At 34.9% G+C, this 24,074-nt stretch overlaps 1 protein-coding gene across 1 annotated transcript in view; it reads left to right on the forward strand.

Moving 5' to 3' along the window:
* TUBGCP3 (tubulin gamma complex component 3) overlaps positions 1-24,074 on the forward strand; it is an 86,178-nt gene that overhangs the window by 28,737 nt on the left and 33,367 nt on the right. Inside the window, exons 9-14 of the mRNA XM_081046357.1 lie at positions 1,900-1,968; positions 2,338-2,470; positions 4,187-4,353; positions 18,871-18,981; positions 19,305-19,413; positions 23,599-23,788. Of these exons, the coding sequence (XP_080902483.1) occupies positions 1,900-1,968; positions 2,338-2,470; positions 4,187-4,353; positions 18,871-18,981; positions 19,305-19,413; positions 23,599-23,788 (779 nt within the window). The remainder of the gene's footprint in view (positions 1-1,899; positions 1,969-2,337; positions 2,471-4,186; positions 4,354-18,870; positions 18,982-19,304; positions 19,414-23,598; positions 23,789-24,074) is intronic.

Consider the following 24,074-nt stretch of genomic DNA (forward strand, 5'->3'; position numbering starts at 1 on the left):
CTGGCGTTCCACTTCATGATGCGTGGAGTTTGCAAGTGAGGTGAGCCCATTGGCCGCCCTCCCAGCAGTGTGCAACAATTTCTGTGAGTCCTTGCACTTTTCAAAGGGGACCATTTTATCATGTCTTTGTGTCATTTCCTCATGAATGTAAATTCCACTGATATATTATTAGATGTGAAGTAAAACAAGCACAAACGATTATAAACACAGGGAAACTAAATAAACTATTATATAGATATTTTATTCCAATAAGTTGATTGATAATCACTATAGTATATACTGTATGTTATGTAGTATTTTATAGCCATTTTAAAGCCAGTTTTAAAGCCATTTCTCTCATATTTGATTCTGGTAACAGCCCTCTAAAATTAATAGGGCAAATGTAATTGTCCCCATTTTTCAGATATAAAAGTTGAACCTCGGAAAGTTTAATTGATTTGTCCCTGTTGCCCTGACTAGTAGATGGCAGATATGGGACCAGAATATGATATGTAATTTCTACTCTGTCGTTCTTTCCATTCCACTCTCATTTCCTGATTTGTAAAATCATTGCTCTGTACTACCTAGTTACTGAAGAAGCAGTGGTTTAGTTTATTAGAAGAACTATTGCGTGCTCTCGTTGGGGTATTCAAGTGTCGCAGTTAGCATGAGTACTACTGATTTGTGCCTGTCATTCCAGTGTAATTATTATTAGTCCCCTTTTATTCTCAGAACTGTCCTGTCTCTAGATACTCTAAATGGAACAAAGTCTTTTTTATAAAGGAAGATATTTCCTAAGCCTGAAACTTATATTTGCTTTTTAATAAACCAAAGTGAGAACAGCCTCAGTTGACTGAAAACCTTTCATGTTTGCATACACAGGGTGCTGAAATGCTGAGATTGTAATTTTGTTATTTTGGTGGGAGACGACTTGTAGGCTGATTTTTATACTCCTGTATGTATTTATGTTCTATGTGATAGATTATGATTTGATTGTTTCTACTGATCAGCAGTTTGGTTTTTAACTTTTATGTGTATGTCTATTGTGGGCACTGGGATGGGGTTTTTGTAAAAAGTGATGCTATGCCTGAAAAGTTGCCATCTCATTTCTCTGAATATTCTTAATACTTAAGAAAACTGACTTTTGAGGTATTCCTTTGAGTCTGCAAAATTAGCATGTTGTATGTTCATTTTTATAGCTTATAAGGATGTAAATGTATTAGATCAAATCCACAAAACATAAATACAGTAAAAACAAATCTATAGATGATTGATTATGTATTGCCTTAAAATAAGCAGAAAAGTGTGGAGCCTAATACTTAAAGAAAACAGGTTTTTATCCTTTAAAGCTTCTGTTATAGGTTCTCTTGGAAACCAAAGCTTCCCACTGAGAATCCCTGGGTTTATGTCCCAAAGTTCAGAAGGACTATGTGAAGGTTCTCCTTACAGCTTTATCCCCGTTTCAGCATTTATCATTGGAGAAGTACAGAGAAGTTTTTAATAATATGGATGGGAAAAATGAGGAGTACAAATCAAAAAATAATTGGGGGGAATTGGCATAGAGTTGCCAATTGAAAAAAATTTCCAATTAAGGACATTAAAGAAAATTATAGTTTAACTCTTAATTTAGAAGGGACATAAATTTTAAATAAAGGATCATTGTCTGAAGTGAATATACTTTTAGCTTCGTTTTTTTTCATTTCCCTTCTGTAAAGTTCATGCTAAGGGACAACATCTCCCTAATTATCAGAGATATATATTGTGGGGTTAAACCTGCTGGAAGGCCATTGACAGAATGAGAATTTAAATCATGCAGAACATGGGAACTTTGTCCTGAAGCATGGTGCCTGTTCACATGAGCTGGGGTGCGATGACTTTTGGGGCTGTCGTGCGTTAATTATCCTTCCCCTTTCTGCGCAGAGCTTTTGTGCTGCCTTGCATCAGGAACTCAAAGAATACTACCGACTGCTCTCTGTTTTGCATTCCCAGGTAAATACCTTGTTTTTATTCTCTTTTCTTCATGATTTGAAATGTTGCAAAATTGCAGCTATGTAGAATTTTAAAGGTTTTTCATACATTACTTTTCAAAACTAGAAATATTTCTGATAATACTGTTTGTAAGGTGTGGATGTCTATAGTTTTACTGTACCCTAGAACCAATTAATTGCTTATTTTCAGGGTCCTCTCTACCATTTATACAGATCACTAGTATCTTCAAGGAAGTATTCTCTCAGAGGGGACCTTTTGCTTCATTTTTATGAGAATAATCCCTTCTCTGTATTTACTTTACATGGATTAAGAAATGATTGACATATTTAATGACCTGTACTTACACATTATATCTTTATTGTTTTTCAGCTACAGTTAGAGGATGATCAAGGTGTGAATTTGGGCCTTGAGAGTAGCTTAACACTCCGGCGCCTCTTGGTTTGGACGTATGATCCCAAGATAAGACTGAAAACCCTTGCAGCCCTAGTGGACCACTGCCAAGGTTGTTTTGCATCTCATGGACTTGCTTTATTTCAAAGCAGGTTTTAGGGAATATCATCTAGGTTTACTTTTGTGCCTGTTTTTTTGTATCCTTAATAGCCATAGTATGCTGATTAAATACAAATTAATAGATATGAACTTCTAGGGGAAAAGAACTAGTTACCAAACTGGTCCAGTATTTATAGTTGTGGAAGGTCAGGATTTCATTGCAATGAAGGAAGAAAGGAGGAGGTTTTTAAGATTTCTCCTTTTTTTGTAGTCCTTGGTATTACAGCTATTTATCTATATTCCTCTTTTACTTGTCCCTTAACCAGCAGCCTTTCCTGGAGTTTCATTCCTCATGAGATTATGGTCCATGTCTGGGTTCACCAGCTATATGTTACAAGTTCCCATGTTTGTGTGACTGGCTTAGGCCTCTCCTGGGCTTTTGGTCTATATTTCTAGTTGCCTTCTGAACTTTTTTCTCACGTTTGTACTATCTTGGCCAAAAACCTCTTTTTTTTTCTCATCGGTAACATTGGGACACTAATAGTCTGTACCTGTTAGGATAGTTGGGACTAAATGAGACTTGAGAAGCCAGTGGTCTGCCCACGATTCATGGCTCAGTGTTTGCTGCCTTCCTCCTATTGGATGATTCATAAGGACCAGAACTTCATCGTGTCTAAATCCAACTTCATCATGTCATCCGTGCCCTGCTTTCCCCACCTCCTGACACTTGCCATCAAAAAAAAAAAGTTGAACACGGTGAATAAATATCTCCTTTTTCTCCAATTACCAGCATCTCCCACAACTGGATTCCTACCCGACTCCTTTATACTCTTCCTAATCGCCCCCTCCCCCACCATTTCTTTCAGTGTCCAGCTGGCCACTCAAGTCCTGGTAACTAACTCCGTCAGATGTCTCAAATCACTGCCTCTCCCAAACCAGTGTCCTCAGGGCTCTCACTCCTGCCCTGTATCTTCTCTGCTCATTGTAAGAACCTGCTCACTGGCTCTGTCTTCATGCTCACCCAGCTCCATTTTTATGCATACTTACCAAAAGGATCTTACTAAAATTAGATCACATTAGTCCATTTCTTAAAACCTTCCAGCAGCCTAATGAAATCCTGAATTCTTAACATCAGTTCTTCATGTGCTTATATTTTTGGACCTGATTTTTACCATTCCCAATACATCTTACTGAGCTATGCTCTCCAAAGATACAGCAGACTATTATGTCAATGTAGAGCAGTGTTTTTCAAACTGAGTTGTAACCAATTAATGGGGTATGAAATCAGTTTAATAAGTTGAGACTAACATATCAAAAGGTAAAAGGAAATATTACGATAAGTTTGCTTTGGAAAACTTTTACTTTTTATATGTAATTATTTGTATACTGGATTGCAATATAAAATGTGAATCCTAATGTGTGTCTCAGTCAAAAAAGTTGAAAAGTCATGTTCTAGGTCATATAGCGAGTCAAGTGTTTTTGCTACTGCAAAATTCCGTAGTGGTCATAAAGGGATGAATGACTCACTCTGACACATGTAAAACCAGGGGTGGACTCTTACTCTCGTGGTTCCTGATCTATGACATGTTTATTGCTGCTTCTCCATCCAAAGTGGTACTGAGAAAACAAACACACTTTATCTCAATTACTTGGCCATTTTGGTTAGTGTTAAGTTATTGGTTTCTTCTGGGAGTCTAAACTTGCGTGTTTTTCACGTATTCCCCCTCAGGAAGGAAAGGAGGTGAGCTGGCCTCAGCCGTCCATGCGTACACGAAAACGGGAGACCCGTACATGAGGTCCCTGGTGCAGCACATTCTCAGCTTAGTGTCACATCCTGTCCTGAGTTTTCTTTACCGTTGGATATACGACGGGGAGCTTGAGGACACCTACCATGAAGTAAGAAATGCTACTCGATTCTCTGACTTGGATTTAAGGAGCATGGGCACTCAGTTACTCATTTTTGGGTTTTTTTCCATGATTACTATTTTCACAGTAATGCCACCACACTTCATTTGAATGCCATGCATATTTTGTACACTGCTTTGAAAGCCAATTATATCATTGATCAGCAGAGCTGTATTTAGTTAGCAGAAATTTGTTATTTCAATTTTGATGGTGGGAAACTCAACATGGTCAAATCACTTGTCCAAATTTACTAGCAATAGCAAGTTGATGGCATAGCTAGGACTAGGACTTTGGAGGCCTAGTCCAGTGTTCCTTAACAGTGTTACATGTTCTGTTGCTTTGCAGGAATTACTGTATAAACTAAACTCACTTTGATATCTATGATACTGACAATTTTAATGAAACAAGTTATTCTACATATACGTATTGAAATAGTTCTGCTATAATGCAACAAATGTATTCCTAAAAGAACACTGCTATGTATACAAAATTACAGAGTAAAGAACCACAGGACTTCTGACAAGATGTAGAGTGAAGGAAGGGGCACCACACTCAAAATTCTTGTCAGTGACATTAAATTTAAAAAGTATGGGGATTAATAGAAGTTATAGCACAGTTTTAAACATGTTAAATTAAGAAATCTGCAAATTTTAGAATAAATACGGCATTTACTTTGACAAAGCCCTGGTATTGGTTGTGGACATTTGCCAAAGGAGGCTTATCTAAAGTGGTACAGAAGGTTGTGGCTGCTGACACACACGATGGATTAAGGTAGCTGGTGGGTGTGAGGTGTGTCTGTGTGGGCAGTTTGTGGATTCTCATGTGGCGTTGCTGTTTTTACCTACTTTGTTTCCCCCAAAATAAGACCTAGCCGGACTATCAGCTCTAGTGCATCTTTTGAAGCAAAAATTAATATAAGACCGGGTCTTATGTTATATTTTAACATAAGACTGGGTCTTATATGACATAATATAAGACTCGGTCTTATATAACATTTTATATTAAAATAAGACCAGGTCTTATATTAATTTTTGCTCCAAAAGACGCATTAGAGCTGATGGTCCGGCTTGGTCTCATTTTTGGGGAAACACGGTAGTTTCTCTTGGATGGAATTGCACTTAAGCAATCATGAAATTTGTGTTATACTCAGATTATTTTCTAATTATCAGTTGTGCCATCATAAGTTGTTTTAGAAACAAGCATGACAGCAGAACCAACTGTATATGGGATTGTTTTGTGGGTGCTTTAGAAACACATACATGGCATTCTGCGTGCATATCGTATGTACTGTGCAAGTTGCTCATGTCTTGTAGCTCTTTCCATGACAGTATTATAGTTATACTTTCTTACTGCATATTATTTCACTGTGTGGACATACATTTTATTTAGCAACTCGCCCATTGATGAAGATCATGTTCTCTGTAGTTTTAAACCTTACAAACATCATTATATGTGCCTCTCTGTGCATATTTATGAGTTTCTCTAGGGTAAGTGCTGCGAGGTGGGATTGCTGGATTGTGGGGAGTGCATACTTTAAATTTTGATTCTGCCATTTGAGCTCTGCAGTAGCTCTACCAGTTTTCTCGACGATAAGTTTTCTGTTATAGTTCTCATTCTTACATCCTTGTCAGCACTTCATATTACCCAACTTTAATGAAAGTGTTTTTAACCTAATGTATGAGATGCAGCATCTTCTGTGGTATTTATTTGCATTTCACTGGTTACTAGTGAGATTGACCAGCTTTTCATACTTATTGGTTATTTTTATTTTTTTGGCTAATTACTATGCATATCGTTTGTCCATTTTTCCTCTGGATTTGTTTGTCTTTTTAGAATTGAATCATGGGACGATTTTATACTTTTGGGTGTCTTGTATCTGTAATTGCACTTTTTTCCTTTATGTATTTCTTTTTTAACTATTTTCACAGTATTTCAAACTTAGAGTTGTAAGAATAGTACAAAGAATCATAATCTTGACAAAAATTCCCTAAATGTTAGTTTAGCCATGTTCTATCTTATAGTAAATTTTCATGTATACCAGAGTCTGCTTCTGGACAGTTTTTTTCTACTTTTATATTTTGTTTGCTATTTATTTCTCAATGTTATTTAAATAACCACAACTTTATGATTTGATATCTGATAGGAGCAGTTCTTTTCACAATTTTTCTTGCAGTTTTTGCACGTTTCTACTCAAATATGAGTTTAGAATCAGCTTGTAAATTCTCCCAAAAGTTCTTTTTTATATTTATAGGGATTGCATATTGAAGTCATAGATTAAGAAGAAATGTTTTTATGCTTTTTATGTTCCTTTTGCTAACTGAGTTATTTTAAAAAAATATGAATTGAAAGCTTTGAAAGGTATTTTATTTTCATTTTGTTAATGGTTACCTTTAAATTTTTCAGAACTTTCTTTAACCTGTATCTTTCCAAATGCTCAAGTCAAGAATAAGCCAGTTTTCTTTAATCTGCTCCTGTCATTAAGATAAGGAATTTTGTATTTCCCCCAGGTTCTTTTCTGCCTTGCACTTAATCTCTTTAGCTTTCACTATTTTTTTTTATTGTTTTCAATTTTTTATATGCAATTTATAAAAATTGCCTTGTCTTTCAAGATTTTAATTTTTTTTACTTTGCCTTTAGATTTGTAACAGTTATTTAGACTTACATCTCTTATGTTTAACTGGTATTATTCCTTACACAAAGCTCAATTATAATTCCTGTTACTAATATAGACATAAGGAAAAGTACACAAATCATAAGAGTAATGCTTGATGTCTTATTACTAAATGAGCCACCGTCTAGGTCAGGATGGCTCCTTATTAGTATGCCCATTGTGCGTCCCTCCCCAGTCACTGCCCACTTCCGTATCCCTAAAGGTGAACGTTTACCTCACTTCAAACACCGTAGTTAGTTTTGTCTTATTTTAAATTTTACGTAAGTCGAGTCAGATTTTGTATATGCCAAAATACATTTTACCTGCCATCTGTAGGGAAGTGTCCTTTGTATTCATTGTAGTTAAGTATGTATCTTTAGTTTTAGATAGTATGTCTGGAAAGTGTTGTCAAGTCATTTATTTAATTAGAACTTCAAATCAGACTTAATTATTCAAGATTAAATGGAGACTTTAATTCTTATACAATTCAATTTTTTATCCATCGTCACTTTTATGATAAGGAAACTTTTAGATAACGCTTTTTCTTTGATAGAGTGAAACTTGCCTTTTTTTTAACTCATTTGATGTCTATTCTATACTTAGAGAATGAGGTGATTTTTGGAAGTTGTTTAAAAACCTGTTTAATTGATTATTTACAATGCTTATTAAATATCCTGTTATAATAGGAAAAATGGTGAGTTTTAGGAATTTGTCATTTATGAGCTTCAGAGAGTCTAAGTGATCTTGTGGTTGTTAAGAAAATGAAAGAAAGAAATATTCTTTTTAGGAAGTATGTTCTTTTTATATTGTAATTTGTATATGATGAGCCCTGCTTACTATGCAAATTTATGAGAAATAGCTTGACCAATTTGTAAATCCAAAATAAAAAGCTCTGTATATTATTATTTTCAGTTTTGAGGCTTACCTATTTATATCACCTACAGAATTAAAAAAGATAATCTTTCAAAGTAACCTTTAAAAATTAGGATTATTAAAAGATGAAATGTACACTTTTATTTAATAATCTGTATTGCAACTCCTCCCTCAACCAATAATTAGTATGTTAATTATAATATGAATGGGTGATACGAACTTTTTTTAATAGCTGCTGATTGGTTGACTTGATGAACCTGGTTTTCCTCCGAGGTTGGGGTGGGAATTGTCTGGGATATATATTACTACCACTTAAAAAAAAATTAAAGCCACAACTGCCTAATTGTCTTTTTTAAGTATAAAAAAGACATTTCATTTCTTCTTATGTCTTTTTTCTTGAGAATAATTTAGTTTGCATTTTCTCACAACCATGTTTTTAAAGTAGTCCTTAATTATATCACTAATTCATTATAGGCATCTATGCTTTAAAAATAGTTTTAAAAGTACTGCCAATTCTTTATTGATTGTCTGCCTTGTGTGTTATTCAGGCTTATTTATTTATTTATTTAGTTGATAGTAATTATAGAACTTGAGAGTTGATGGGAAATGTAGAGAGAATTGGTACAAACATTAAAATTGATTTTCTTCTAGAGTTTTTTTCTTTACATTTTTGAATATTGATTCACTGAGGTGAAACAAAAGGAAACTCTTTAAGGCTAGTGTAGCTTAGATTTGGGATACTTTTTTTTTATGAACTCTTGTTTCATAGAATATGTATAAGGCAAACTTTCAGGTTTTATTTATTTAAAGATAAACTACTAAGTAAGTATCCAAGTATGTTGAATAGTGTTGGCATTAGTAGCCTAAATGATCACTTAACAAACTTTCTCAGATCTTGCCTCCTTGGTAAAGTTATTTATTTTTAAATGTTTTTATTTAATTTTAGACTTTGGGAAAAGTTGAAAAAATTATACAAAACATTCCCAGGTACTCTTTTCTCAGATTACCTGGATGGTAGCATTTTACTACAATAAATTTATCTTTATTTAAAGGTTTATATTTACTGATATTCATATTTGGGGTCTGAGTTTAGATGGGGCCGTAGGAAATTCAAGATTTGTGAATTTTTTATTTGCTAGTATTGTGCTCAAATAGACCTTTATACCCCACATATTCCTGTTTGCTTCACTAGTTTTGCTCGTGGAATTTTTCAAAAATGCATTTTGATTGATAGAGGTAAAATTAATCCTCTTGACATAATGTATTTTATATTTTTTGTTATGGGCCTGCCATATTTAGTACTGGTATGCCAGTGGTCTTATACCACTTAAGAGTGTGTCTTGTTATAACTCACCTGCTTTATTTCTATGGGATAGAGCTTAAGAGCTCAGGTTCTAGAATGACATGACTTGAGTTTGACTCTTGACTTCAGTTTCTAATGGCTCTGTATCTTGGGCAAGTTATTTAGCCTTTATTAGCCTTACCTTCTACAACTTTCATATGTGCAGAATAGTAGTAGTAACTATTTCATGGGATTTTGTGTATTTGTGAGGATTGAGTCAGGCAAATACTAAATATACAATATGTTATCTCCTGTTAATATAAGAACATTGGATAAAATTTGAATATCCAGTGGCCCTAAGATATATGTGTCCTTTCTCTTATTTGTGTTGTTCTTTGACTTCTCTGTTGTCTGTTGGACCCTAAATTTATAAATATTCATTTAAGTCTTTGATTTCTTCCACATAATATATTTACTATAAGAATTTGGTAGTTTAGATGATTGCATTGTGTGTTTGATCCTTACGTAATTAAAATTTGCGAATATTTCTTCAGTTTTTACATAGGTTAATTTTTCTTCAATCTGTATGATGAGTTATAACTTGGTTGTAAAATTGTATTTTTTGAGTGTACATATAGGTAACTCTGAATAGCTAGCTATACATGAGCTTTATAACTACTCATTTAATAGTAGTTTTTTTAAATATCTGTATAAAGATGTGCTACACTCTATAATCAAAAGAAAGCACAAATTATAAAAAAGAAACAAATAGAAATTCTGGAGTTGAAAAGTACAATAATTGAAATGAAAAAAAATTACTAGTGGGTCTCAATAGCACATTTGAACAGGAAGAAGAAGGTAAGTGATTTCAAAATAGATCAATTGAGATTATCCAGTCTGAGGAACAGAAAAAAAAAAAAGGAAGAAAAATAACAAGAGTTTAAGAGGCCCATGATACTCACATTTGATGAAAAACAATCTATACATTCAAGGTGCCCAACAAATTCAAAGTAGGAAATACTGAAAGAGATCCACAACAAGACATTTTATAATCAAACTGGAAAGACAATCTTGAAAGCATCACGTGAGGAAAACATCACATAAAAGGGCTTCTCAGTTAGATTAACAGCTTATTTCTTACTAGAAACTATGGAGGCCAAAAGGCAGTAGGATGATATATTCAAAATGCTGCAAGAAAAAGGCTTTATCATTCAGGATTTTGTATTCTGCAAAAACTTTTCTTCAAGAATAATGAAGGAGAAATGAAGGTATTTCCAAATAAATAAAACCTGAGAGAATTCCTAGAAACACAAATCATCAAAACTGACTGATGAAGAAATAGAAAATCTGAATAGACCTATAACATGTAAAGAGATTGAACCAATAATCTAAAAAACTTTGCAGTAAAGAAGAACCCAGGACCAGATGGTTTCTCTGGTGAATTCTACCAAATATTTAAAGAACACTAATCCTTCTCAAACTCTCCCAAAAAAATAGAAGAGGAAGGAACAATTCTTAACTCATTTTATTAGGCTGGTGGTACTCTGATACCAAAGCCAGACAGAGACAACATAAGAAAACTACAGACCAATATTCTGTATTAATATAGATGTAAAAATCTTCATAAAACACTAAACACTGGAATTCAGCTGCATTGTACACCATAACCAAGTGAGATTTATCCCAAGAATGCAAGAGAAGTTCAACATGATCAAAATCAATGTGATGCACCATACTACTAATAGAATGAAGGAAAGAAACCACATGATCAACTCAATTGATGGAGAAATGGCATGTGATGAAATTTAGGACTCTTATGTTAAAAACGTTCAAACAAGGAATAGGAAGGAACTTCCTTTCTCATCTATGAAAGGACATCTATGAAACACTAACAAGTAACACCATACATAGTGGTAAAAGAATGCATGCTTTCTCCCTAAGATCAGTAAAAAACCAAGGGTGTCCATTTTTACCAACTTCATTCAGCATTGTAGTGGATGTTCTATCCAGGGCAATTAGGCAAGGCAAACAATTAAAAGACAAAGACATCCAGATTGGAAAGGAAGTAAGATTATCTCTGTTCACAAGATGACTTGAGCCTTATATATAGAAAACTAAAGTATCCACAATATAGCTCTTAAACAGATTTGTCAGATTAACTGGATATAAGATCAATACACAAAAAATCAGTTGTATTTTTATATACTTGGAATAAATAATATAAAAATTTAAAAAACTAAGAAAAGTTTCATGTACAATAGTATCAAAGCCACTATAATACTTAGGAATAAATTTAACCAAGGAAGTATAAGACTTTTACATTGAAAACTACAAAACATTGAAATATAAAAAAGAACTAAATAAATGGAAAGACTTTTTGACTTTAGATTTAATATAATCTCTATAAAAATTCCAGTGGCCTTTTTTATTGCAGAAATGGGAAATCTAATCCTCAAATTGATATGGAAGTGCATGATGCCCCAAATAGCCAAAATAGTCTTTGAAACAAAGGACAAAGTTGGAAGACTCACTAATTTCAAAACATTAAAATGCAAAGTAATCAGAGCAGTGTGCTACTAACATAAGTATAGACCAGTAGATCAACAGTAGAATTGAGAGTTCAGAAAAAAACTCATTAATTTTTGTTCAGTTGATTTTAAACAAATGTCCAAGACCATTCAATGAAGAAATAATTGCCTTTTCAACATATCATGGTGGGACAACTGGATATCCACATTAAAAGAATGAATTTGGACTTCAATCATATATGATATGTAAAAGTTAACTCAAAATGGATCATATACCTAAAGCTATAAAACTTTTAGAAATAAACATAGGTATAAATTTTGTGACTGGATGGAGCAATGATTTCTTAGATATGTCACCAAAAGCATGGGCAACAAAAGAAAAATTCTATTCCATCGTTAAAAAGTTATGTACATCAAAGGACACGTTGAGAAAGTAAAAAGATAACCCATAGAATGGGAGAAAATATTTGCAAATCATATATGTGGTAAAGGTCTACTATCCAGAATATATAAAGAACTATCATGACTTAACAATAAAAAGATAAACAACCCAATTAAAAAAGACAAAGTACTAGAGTACATATTTTTCCAAGGAAGATATACAGTTGGCCAATAAGCATAGGAAAATATTCTGATCGTTATCAGTCCTCAGGGAAATGTAAATCAAAACCACAGTTAGATACCATATCACACTCACTGTGATTGTATTAAAAAAAAACAAAACGTAACAAATGTTGGTGAGGATTTGGAGAAATTGGAACCCTCTTACATTGCTGATGGGAATATAGAATGGTGCAGCCACTGAGGAAAACACGTTGGCAGTTCCTCAAAAGTTAAACATAGACCCAATAATTCTAGGTATATACTCAAGAGAAATGAAAACATACATTCATGTAAAAACTTGTACATGAATATTCATAGCAGCATTACTCATAATCATAATAGTCAAAAAGTAGAAACAATACCAGTGCTCATCAACTGTTGAATAGATAAGCGAAATGTATATCTGTACAATGGGATATTACTCAGCCTCAAAAAGAAATGAAATTCTGACACGTGCTGCAACATGAATGAATCTTGAAAACATTAGGTTAAGTGAAATAAGCCAGGTCACATATTGTATGATTTCATTTATGTGAAATATGCAGAATAGGCAAATTCATAGTCATAGAAAGCAGATGAGTGTTGTCAGTAGTTAGGGGAAGAGAGGGATGGGGAGATCACTGCTTAATGGGTATGGAGTTTCTCTTTGGGTGATGAAAATGTTCTGCAATGAGATACTAGTGGTAATTTGATTGCACAGCCATATTGTGAAAAGTGCTAAAAACCACTGAATTGCACATTTTAAAATAAAGAGGGTACCAAAAATTATATATACACATTTTAAGAAAGGAAAACTGTATTAAAATTATAGTAATCCATACTGATAACAAAAGATGTATGCAAGTCATGTTTGACATCTGCTATTACAAGAGGTGCTGAAAGTGGTTACCATCAGCATCCAGACAGACACTTGTGATTACGGCGAACAGCTGCCTGAGCAACGTTGACCAAAGTGTCCACTTGTATACATTTTTTTGGGTACACCCGGTAGTTAAAATGGTGACTTTCATATTATGTGAAGGGGTGCCAGCTATGCCTGGTTCCTAAGATGTAACTTTCTGGTTCATTTGCTCAGTCTTCTCCCTCACTGCTGGTTTAGGGAGTTCTTGGTATCCACCTCTTATTCAACATACCTAAGAAGAGCCCCGTGGTTCTCGATCTGCGTGTCCCTTTGATCGCACTTGGGAACCTGTAGGAGTTTTAACGTGGACTGTGATGAGCGCACGAGGATTCCCGAAGCCCACGGTGTTTGTGATGTGCGACAACCCTCTGATCCTCAGCACTACCAACTACAGACTCCTGTAGTTTTCCCTGAAGGTTGGAGGGGATGAAAGGGAGATGAATTCAGAGTGCCCCCTTATTCCACATCAACAGTCCTTTGTAGAATACTTTCTTGGGAGTTTTTCTGTGAGGAGAAAAAAGTTCACTAGTCAATTAAGAATAGAAAATACTGATATGAGAGAAATTGTATAGTAAAGAACTCAACTTCTTTTATCTAATGTTTCCACACTTAATGTTAAATTAGTAATATAGTAATAGATGTGTTTTTATTAACTTTTATTAAAAAGGATTAGTAGCTATTTCAAGATACGTGCAACAACTTAACATGCGATGTGAAAATACAGGATTTCTATTGGTGATAAAGTCACAGGAAGTGTGGTTTGTTTTTTGCTTTTATAATTGAAGAAAAGCTAAATTTCAGATAGAGGATAGTGCAAATAAAGGTGTAAATTACCTTCCTTCTAAGCTCACAGACCCCTCTGCATTTTGTGCTTTGGATCCCAAGTTAAGAACCCCCCAGTTAGAACAAAACCTACAAGAAAAGTCAAACTGGTCCTGACACCATGGACCATCTTGTTTTCCTGCCTCAGAATTGGTGGAATACAGGTCAGATGTGGGACTGGGAACCATGTCTGCCCTTGTCTGCCCTTGGCGGGATTCTTGGACCTTCTTCCTCTTTGACCCAGCCCCGCGCTTCTTCTCAGTAAATTTCCTGCTTTAGGCTCTCTTTGCTGATGGCTACTCAGAGCTCACTTTAGGTGTAAAGTAGCTTTGTTGCTATTGTCCTTCCAGGAGGCTCTTTCAAATGCCCAAGTTCACCTGTTTCCGCTAAAGTTGTTCTCTGCCTCTCCTGCTGCTGAGTGTACTCAGAGTCCTGCCTTAGCTGCCTCTGAGCTTAGCTGATTTGCAACCCAAGGATGAGTTTTTGCTCCTTTTATCTGAAACAAAAGCTCCTAGGTGGCCTCTGAGCTTTGCTCTTTCTGGAATGGCATCATTATATTATGCCACTGGGCCTACTGGTTGCAGTTTAACTTTTAACTGTTAAAAAGATATGATCCCTTAGCCCAGTGGTGCCCAACTGGTGTCTAACTTTTATTTTGTTTATCTTGTATCATGAAATGCAAAACAGGTGAAAATAGAGGGCTACTGGAATTTAAGATATCCCGAATGATTATGTAGAAGTACTTTTTAATACTGGGGGAGGGGTTTCTAATTATTTTTGGCTCTTACAAAGTAGTACTATGAAAAAACCCTAATTTTTTCGTTTAAAACCCTAATTTTTTACTATCTAGGGAAACTATCATTAGGCCTTTTAGTAGCTCACATGGGTTTTCTCCCAGGTAAACTGAATAAGGTAACAAATTATGCCAACATGTTCAATGTAAGAACAGGATAGCTCAATGTTATTACGTTGGTGCAAAAGTAATTGTGGTTTAAGAGGTTAAAAATAGTTGCAAAAACCGCAGTTTCTTTTGCACCAACCTAATCATTTATTTTACTTTTTTGCCTTTTAGATAAACTTGCCAGAGATGTAAAGGATAGGGGCTCCAACTAGGAGCAGAAAAAGAAGGGAGAAGTTAAAAATAAATTCTCTTGCTTTCAATTCAAAAATTTTCAGACTTGCTTCAGATGTTTACTTACATGCTCTGATAATGCCCTGAAAATCTCCATCCTTGAATTGGAAGGTCAGCAAACTAGAGATAATTCAGGGACTGCTTTTGGGAATATCTATCTCTGTGGATCCATTCAACAGTCTTATTAATTTGTTCCTTTCATACTTTGGCTGAGAATTATTGAAATTTAAAAGTTTACCTTATAAATATTTTACTGTTTTGGTACTTTTACGCCCCACACTGACGTATTGTTATTTATCAGTGTACCCGATTATTTCCCTTTTCACCCATTCCTCTGGTCCGGAGCCATTGGAGCTTCTCTAGGTGTGGGTCTCTTGGTATTTGCCTGCGGGATTGACAGGTTGAAGTTGGGGGCTTTCATGGCCTGTATTAATGGATCTAGTGCTTAGAAACTAAGTTGCTTGCTAATAAAATTACCCTCTTCATTTCTGTTTACAGTAGGGAGGCCTTGGCATTTGTCCAACAGTTAATGAGAAATCATGGTACAATTATGTTTTATTTTTTCCCTCGGTTCTTCCTGTGTTTGATATAATGGTGAAAATTAAAGAACCTTGAGTGGAAAATGCATCAATAAAATAAAAGCATATTGCAATTATATTCTGACCTTGATTTGTACTCTATAACTGTGTATTTTTCGTGGGATTAATTAAATTCTAAGATGTACCCATTCCTTTCGGTGTTCGCTATACGATGTTTGCTGGTGGAGTAATTGCATGCTACTTCGCCCTCAGATGAAGTGATGCTTTCATAACTTCTGAAGAAGACAGAATTGTCTGAGGTTTTTATCTTTTAAATTAAATTTTCCTATTATTCATGCTGATAAAAATCCGGCTGCACTCCATCTATCAGGATAAATTAGTGTGTTGTCTATAGAAACTAGCTTTTCTGTTTAAGTGACTAACAGATAAATACAATTTACATGCGATTAATCTGTTGAATGGCAAGCTACAGAATATTGGTGATAGCACCCTACTCCTGGTGGGCTTATTTTTAGTTCTATCAGGAATGACTTAAGTATATGTTAAAGTGATAGTCTCATTATAGTAGTACTGGTTAGCCCTCAAAGCAGTCATTAATTATGTGCTTAAAATCAGAAAGGGACCATAAAAACTAGAAATTAAAGATCAATTAATACTTTAATAATTTAAATTGGTACCTAAAGACAAAAAAAAATTGAATTGAAAATAAATGTAGTGATCTCATCCTGATGGTCATAAAAATACTGGCATTTATTCAAATACCTACTTATAAAGGAGGCTGTCTGTACGTAATTGATACCATCTAGCCCTGACTTATAAGGATCATCTTTAAAAAAAATTTTTTTCTGTATGTTTACCCTTGGTAGTAGAATTCTGTTAACAGAAGAAAAATCTTTTTTAGTGGGTTGCCCTGGGAAGATGATGTTAGTGAAAACATTCTTATTGGTACTATATGTTTACTCATTGGCTTGAATTACTCAGTTCTTTAGAACAATGTTTTTTCTGATTTAAAAATACTTGTGTACTAAAAAAAATTTGAGAACAGAAAAGAAAATTAAAATGTATTAGTACTCATCCTAAAACAGATAACCTCTATTAATATTTTTATATCTTCCCCTTTTCAGTGTATTCTTGTGTATTTCTGCGTATGTACTATACCACGCATAGTATTTTGTAACCTTTTACTTTTTTTATATGAAATAAATAATGAAAATAATTTCATGTCATTAAATATTATTGTTTTATACCAAGTCTTCTTACAATGTGATCTCTGGAACTCCTGAACGGTACATAAAACTGTGTATTTGTGGATATATGCATTTTTCCCTGGGAAAAGAATATCTGTACTTTTAATCAGATTCTCAGAAGGGTTTGTGATAGTTAAGAACAAACTTTATTTTCAGTGACTACTTGATAATATTTTATAATTCATTAAATATTCCGTTGCTTTTAGACATTTAGTAGTGTATTAGCAGTATAATGTGAACTGACCAAAAAAACGAACGTCACCGTTGGAGGATGTTAATAAAGACATTATCAAATACCTCCTCTGGATCTCTTGATAGAGTCACTTTCCCCCTTTTACTCTTGATGTAATTAATTATAATGATAACTATAGTTTTTAATGAGGCATATTAGCTTAGAGGAAAGAATGGTATATTAAGAAAAGGTGTTGACCAGGCTGATAAAGAGGAAATGCTGTCCAAAGGGAAACATAGACCCTCCTATATCATACTATGTCCAAGATAATTCCAAAGGGATGAAAGATCTAAGTTATAAAAATGACAATAGGAATACTAAAAGAAAATTATGGAGAATATTTCTGTGATCTAGGAATGGGAACATCTTAAGTTAGGAAACTCCGAAGCTGTACAGGAAGACATTTACATCTACGTGACACAAAAATAGAACAAAATATAAACATGGGACATACTATGAACAGTGGCAAATGAATAACTTAGAAATATTAAGTTTATAATACTTAATGACTCACAAATGGTCACTATCCCTAATATAGCAGAATATGTTGATAAGAAAAAGACAAAATCCATAGAAAGGCAGGTCGAGGATATGGAAAGATAATTCACTGAAGAAAAACAAATGGCAGTCAGCATTACAGAAAGAGGCCCAACTTCTTTTGTGGTCAGTAATAGTAGTACCGGCAACCATGATTTCATTTCACTAATTGGCAAAACCTAAAATGAGCAAGGATGCAGAATATGGAGCATCCTGCTGGGAGAAGGGTCAATGAACTATTTGGAAAGGAAACCTGGCATTGTCTGTAAAAATGAAAAAAAATTACTTTGACTCAGCAGTTCTGCTATTAGAAATTGAGTGTATATAGAAATAAAAGAACAAGTTTTTTAGGGCATAAGACTGAAAAATGAGAATGGATTCCTTGGAATAACAGGTGATCTAGAAACAATAGCAATTTAGTTTTCTCCTTACCACCATGTGTGCTTTCTGATGTCAACGATCAGGATGGTTTGTGAGGACAGCAAAGAGGAGAAGCACATTAGATAAGAGAGAGGCTTCTGAGCACAGGTGGTTTTCTCGGACAGCCAACAAGAGAAGGTCACTTATTTGGTGCCACTTGGTAGACTGGTGCTAGTCATTCCTACATCATGGTCTATATGTAGCAATCCGTCCGTACGCAGAGTACGTTAGTTTCGGCACCTCTGTGTTTAGACTTGGGAGCTCTGCAAGAGAGAGCCTACAGAAGGCAGGCATACTCATAGGAAGAGACACAGCTGAGTAAATGGAAGAAATGCAGTTGGAAAAACTCTACGAAGGAGGCATGAATTGAATATTCAAATAGCTCAAGAAGTCGGTATGTTTTTACTAAGGTCCAAAATGGATTAGGTAGCCCTCACACTTAGATCTCCAATGTTACACAGCAGAGACTATAATTGATATTCATAATGAAGATCATAAGTCTTCAAGAAAGAGCTTCACTTATTTTCATTATACTTCAGTTTTAAAAGCCTGGGAAATATGTAATTACATTTAGAGAGATCTGTCCAAAATACTTTTTAAAACAAGCTTTATTGTATAAATGTTAAGTGTCTCTGTATATGGAGAATTTTGCTTTATAGAATAATTCTTTGATGTTGCTGTTACCTAATATTTTGCCATAAATATTACTTTTTAATGTTTCAGTGCCTCTCTCTGTTTTCAGTTTTTTGTAGCATCAGATCCAACAGTTAAAACAGATCGACTGTGGCATGACAAGTATACTTTAAGGAAATCGATGATTCCTTCATTTATTACAATGGATCAATCTAAGAAGGTAGAGATTAGAAGAGATTTTTGTGATTTTGATTTTTTAATGCTATATCTGCCTGGATCATGTGACAAAACTAATCCTCTTCATTGCATTTTAGGATTCACATTCTAGAGGTGAAGTATATATTCACTGAATACATCAATATATTAAGGTGTTTGTTAATAACATCTTTTCAAGTCCTAGAATTTACTTCATACTATCCCACATGTTCTTGTTTAGTTTTTAATCAATAGTTAATTTGTTGCTTTTGAATAATTGTAGTAGTTGGATGATTGATCATTTTAATTTTATATAAAGGTTAACTATAGGATATTTTCCTTTTTTAGGTCCTTTTGATAGGAAAATCAATAAATTTCCTGCACCAGGTTTGTCACGACCAGACACCCACTACAAAGATGATAGCTGTGACCAAGTCTGCAGAATCACCCCAAGATGGTATGATGGTAGTGCTGACTATGATGGTGGTGGTGGTGATATATGAGTTCAGACAATTAAGTTCATGAACTCATCCTAGAAAAAGTGCTACATACCTCATTGCTAAATATCACTATGGTCACCTTTGAAATACTATCCTTGGGAAGCTATGCACCGACGCCAGTGCCTGGTCCACCTTTCAAAGCAATTTTGGAAATCTTTCTGGAATGGCCATCAGAGCTGTTGTATTACCCTTGATGTCCTGAATGTCATCAAAATGTCTTCCTTTCAATATTTCCTTTATCTTCAGGTAAAGAAAGAAGTCATTGGGGGCCAGATCAGGTGAGGAGGGAGGGTGTTCCAATACAGTTACTTGTTTACTGGCTGAAAACTCCCTCAGACAGTGCCTTGTGAACTGATGCATTATCGTGATGCGAGAGCCAGGGATTATTGGTGAAAAGTTCAGGTCATTTTCATCTTTTTCACGCAGCCTTTTCAGCACTTCCAAATAGCAAACTTGGTTAACTGTTTGTCCAGTTGGTACAAATTTATAATGAATAATCCCTCTGATATCAAAAAAGGTTAGCAACATTGTTGCAACAAGTTTACAAACTTAATTGTCAGACCTCATATATTGCTTGAAGTAATTTTCATTCAACAGGACTGACACGTTTTCTAAATTATTATATACCTTAATGCACAGTGTGATAATGTATAAAATATCTATCACCATGTTAATTTTTGAGTTTCCTTTTTTATAGAGTTAGACAATAAGTTTTGGGATAGGTATAGCTATTTTATTGTATTACTTTTTTTCATGATACAGTGACAGTATGCCAAAATAAAAAAATAAAGGAAAACATGGTACTAATGGTAGCCATACTTTGGAACTTAAAGGCTCATTCAGAAATCAAGGATTTACAAGTGTTTATTATATTCAAAATGCTGCATAAATTTTTGCCTGCATTGAATGATTTATGGTTTTTCCTCATTCACTGCTATCCTCTCTTCTATTTTTTCCATTCACTGCCTGCCCTAATCTCAATAATTTCATGGTATTTTGTGTGTGGCTGATTTACACGTATAGCTTTCCGGTATTGGCCGTATTTGCTATTTATATTGTCCTGCTTCATTCAAGTTTACTTTACATAGGGCATTGTGGTAGCTATAGGGGAGATAATCTGAATTCACCATAGCTATGCCTTTCATGAGTTTATAATCTAGGTATGGAGATAAGATGTACAGTAACATAAAACAAGAAAAGTGATAAATGAAATGAAATGTACAGATAAAGTGCTTTAAGTGTATAATATAATATTGTTATCTGTAGGCTCTATGCTGTATAGTAGGTCACCAGAACTTGTATAACCAAAACTTTGTACCATTTGACCTATACCTCCCCATTTCCCCATTCTCCTGGCCACTGTAACCACCATTCTACCGTCTGCGTCTATGAGTTTAACTATGTTAGATTTCACATATAAGTGATACCATACAGTATGTCTTTTTGTGCCTGGCTTATTTCGCTTAGCATAATGTCCTCTAGATCCAATCATATTGTCACAAATGGCAGAATTGCCTTCTTTTTTAAGGCTAAGTAATATTCCATTGTGTGTATATATACCACATTTTCTTTACTCATTCTTCTGTCGATGGACATTTAGATTGTTTACATATCTTGGCTGTTGTGAATAAGGCTACAGTGAATATGGGAGTGCAGATATCTCTGAGATCCTGATTTCAATTCCTTTGGATAAATATCCAGGAGTGGGAACTACTGCGTCAATAAAGTAGTTCTGTTGAATTGTTTGAGGAACCTCCACACTATTTTCCATAGTGGTTGAACCTATTTACATGGCCACCAACAGTGCATGAGGGCTCCCTTTTCTCCACATCCTCACCAATACTTGTTATTTCTTGCCTTTTTGATAATAGCCATTCTGACAGGTATGAAATGATATCCGAATGTGGTTTGATTTGCATTTTCCTGGATAATTAGTGATGTTGAACATCAATTTTTGTACCTGTTAGCCCAATTTGATTTTCAGTATTTGATAGGACTTACTAGAGGAGATTTCCAGAATGTATTGGAAATGCTGTAAAATCCATATGAGGTCAGGGCAGACTGTAGAGATTTGGGAAGTGCCTGTATCACCATACTGGTTTAGCAGAGGATTCCATGGCATAGCGGTAACTCCAGTTTTGGGGGTCAGACACCTCTCATCCGCATCCCCGCCCCACTTACCTGCCCAAGTGCATTTCACACGATTTGCATATACATTTTAGGGATCCATAGACCCCAGGTTAGTTCCTAGAACAGAGAGATATGTGATTCAAGTACAGAATTTTGGGAAACGATCTGTTTGAGAGGTAGAAGAAGCAAGAAGAGCCAGGAAAAGAGTTGTATTGACAGATTTTGACCTTTTCTTAGTGCCTAGAGAGAAGATGACCAACCTGAGAGGCCAAGTAGTGTGTGCCCGTGCTTGCTGTGGAGACACACAGGCACGGATTGTGCTGGTGAGGTGAAACAACATTGTAAAGCAACCAGTAACTGCCTAGCGTGCAGGAGGCCTCCATTGAGATGGCTGCTGCTGTTAATTTACTGCCACAACCTTTTCTCAATTACAGCAGCTACTGCTGTGCCTGTCTCCCTCTCCACTGCTGCAATCTGCAGAACAAGGTTTATTTTTGGTATTAAGCTTATAGTACAGTTGGGAAGATAAAAGATGGAAACTCTGAAGGACTGCTAATAATTAAAAAAGCAATGGAAGAAGTAAAATTTGCATTTTTTATGTGTGAAAATTTTTGAAGATTTAAAAGCGTGACTAAAGAATAAGGAGTAAATTTTTACAAAGGGGAGCATAAGATATGCCTAAGTCATCAAGGAATAAGAGTGTATGAGGAAGCTCTGAACCGTATGTCTTCTGATAGGCCACTTTGGGCTAAAACATGGCTAATTTTAAAACTTTTCTTTGGAATGAAAATTCTTAATGACTCAAAGAATGGGATAGTAAAAACATTTCTGGGGGGGAAAGATTTATCTTTTTAAAACTACATAGATCAACAGAAATATACGCTCTCTCCCCTTAAAATGTGATCACAGCACAGCTCACTAGTAGTGCCCTGATATACTGCATCGTCAGACTTCCCCTTCTACAGGAAACAGTGCATTTTCCTCACTGTGGACACCCTGGTGTTCCCATGTTAGTGTGTAATTGGAATCACGGCAATACTAAAATAGGTTTTTCTTAATGGGACAGTTCTGAAGAACAAATGAAAAAGAAAAATCGTAAAGTCTTCTGCTATTTTCAAATTGGTAACTGAGGTACCGGAGACTTAAATTGGACTCTAAAGACCTTGTCTGTTGCTTAACCTTGAATAAGTATTTTACCTTTTCTCAATCTTAGATTGTTTCTTGACATTGAGATTATTTTTTAGTTTAAGTGTTATGGTTTTGAAATAAAATCAAGCATTTAGATAAATTTTATAAACGGTTTTGTGCTGTACAGATGTAAATTAGCATTAGAAAGCTCTATTAATTTCCACATGCTATTTCTTCTTAATATAAAGCTATGGAAATGCTTTTTTTTCTTTTTTATGTTACTGCTTAGAGTTAGGCTTCTTTGTTAGTGACAGTCTGCTCTTATTACCTGTGCCCTAGAAAATCTCCAAATCTTTCCCTAGAGATTACTCTCTGTTGCTGTACTATGCCTGCATGATAACCATACCTAATGTTCATACTGAGTTTCACAATTCACAGAGCTCATTGCATGTGCTGTTTGGGTTTATTCCTGAAACTAGTTTTGAAAATATCCTGTAGGCATTGTGCAGGCAATGCAACACTGACCCGCCCTACTCTTTGCACTTTTCACCAAAGTGTTTTAGTGAGATTTTGAGTTAGTTTCATTGTAGAAGGTGATTTGACCATTAAATCCGTGAAATGATGAACAGTGTGGTTAGGGGTCCCTCCCGTAGGTCACAGTGCAGATGTCTGCTGTAAATCTAGGCAGCTGTCCTTGTTTTTGGTTTCATGGGATAAGGACCCCTGTTTGCTTTCCTGACCACGCATGTGACCTGTTTGGGCTGACACCGATGCCATCTGCAATGGCATCGGCGATGACTCTTGTGCCCGTGCACCTTTAATTTGTCCTTTGTTAATATACAAATTATGTATGTATATGTACTTTTCTCTTTTGTTCTTTACAGCTGCAGATTTATTCACAGATTTGGAAAATGCATTTCAGGGAAAAATTGACGCGGCTTATTTTGAGACCAGCAAATATCTGTTGGACGTTCTCAATAAAAAGTACAGCTTGCTGGACCACATGCAGGCCATGAGGCGATACTTGCTGCTTGGTCAGGGAGACTTCATAAGGCACTTAATGGATTTGCTCAAGTAAGAAAATGTTCTGGTTGTTATAAGTACACAATAGCTTTCAACATGATAAAGAGTCTTACAATTTTTGTTTAGTAAATGGCATTAGAGGAAAATTTGTTGGAATTCTTATGGAACATATTGGTAAGATAAAATTGGAAAAGATAAAATTGTCATTGTCATGTTAAAGTCCCTTTATTTCTGCTTGTTCATAGGAGTAGCTTGTGCACTTTACAAACACTGGCACTGACAGTATAGTGTATGAGGAGCACACAGCATAATCACAATTAGCTTAAGTTTGAAAAGT

The sequence above is a fragment of the Rhinolophus hipposideros genome (genome assembly GCF_964194185.1).
Source record: "Rhinolophus hipposideros genome assembly, chromosome: 4".
NCBI lineage: Eukaryota > Metazoa > Chordata > Mammalia > Chiroptera > Rhinolophidae > Rhinolophus > Rhinolophus hipposideros.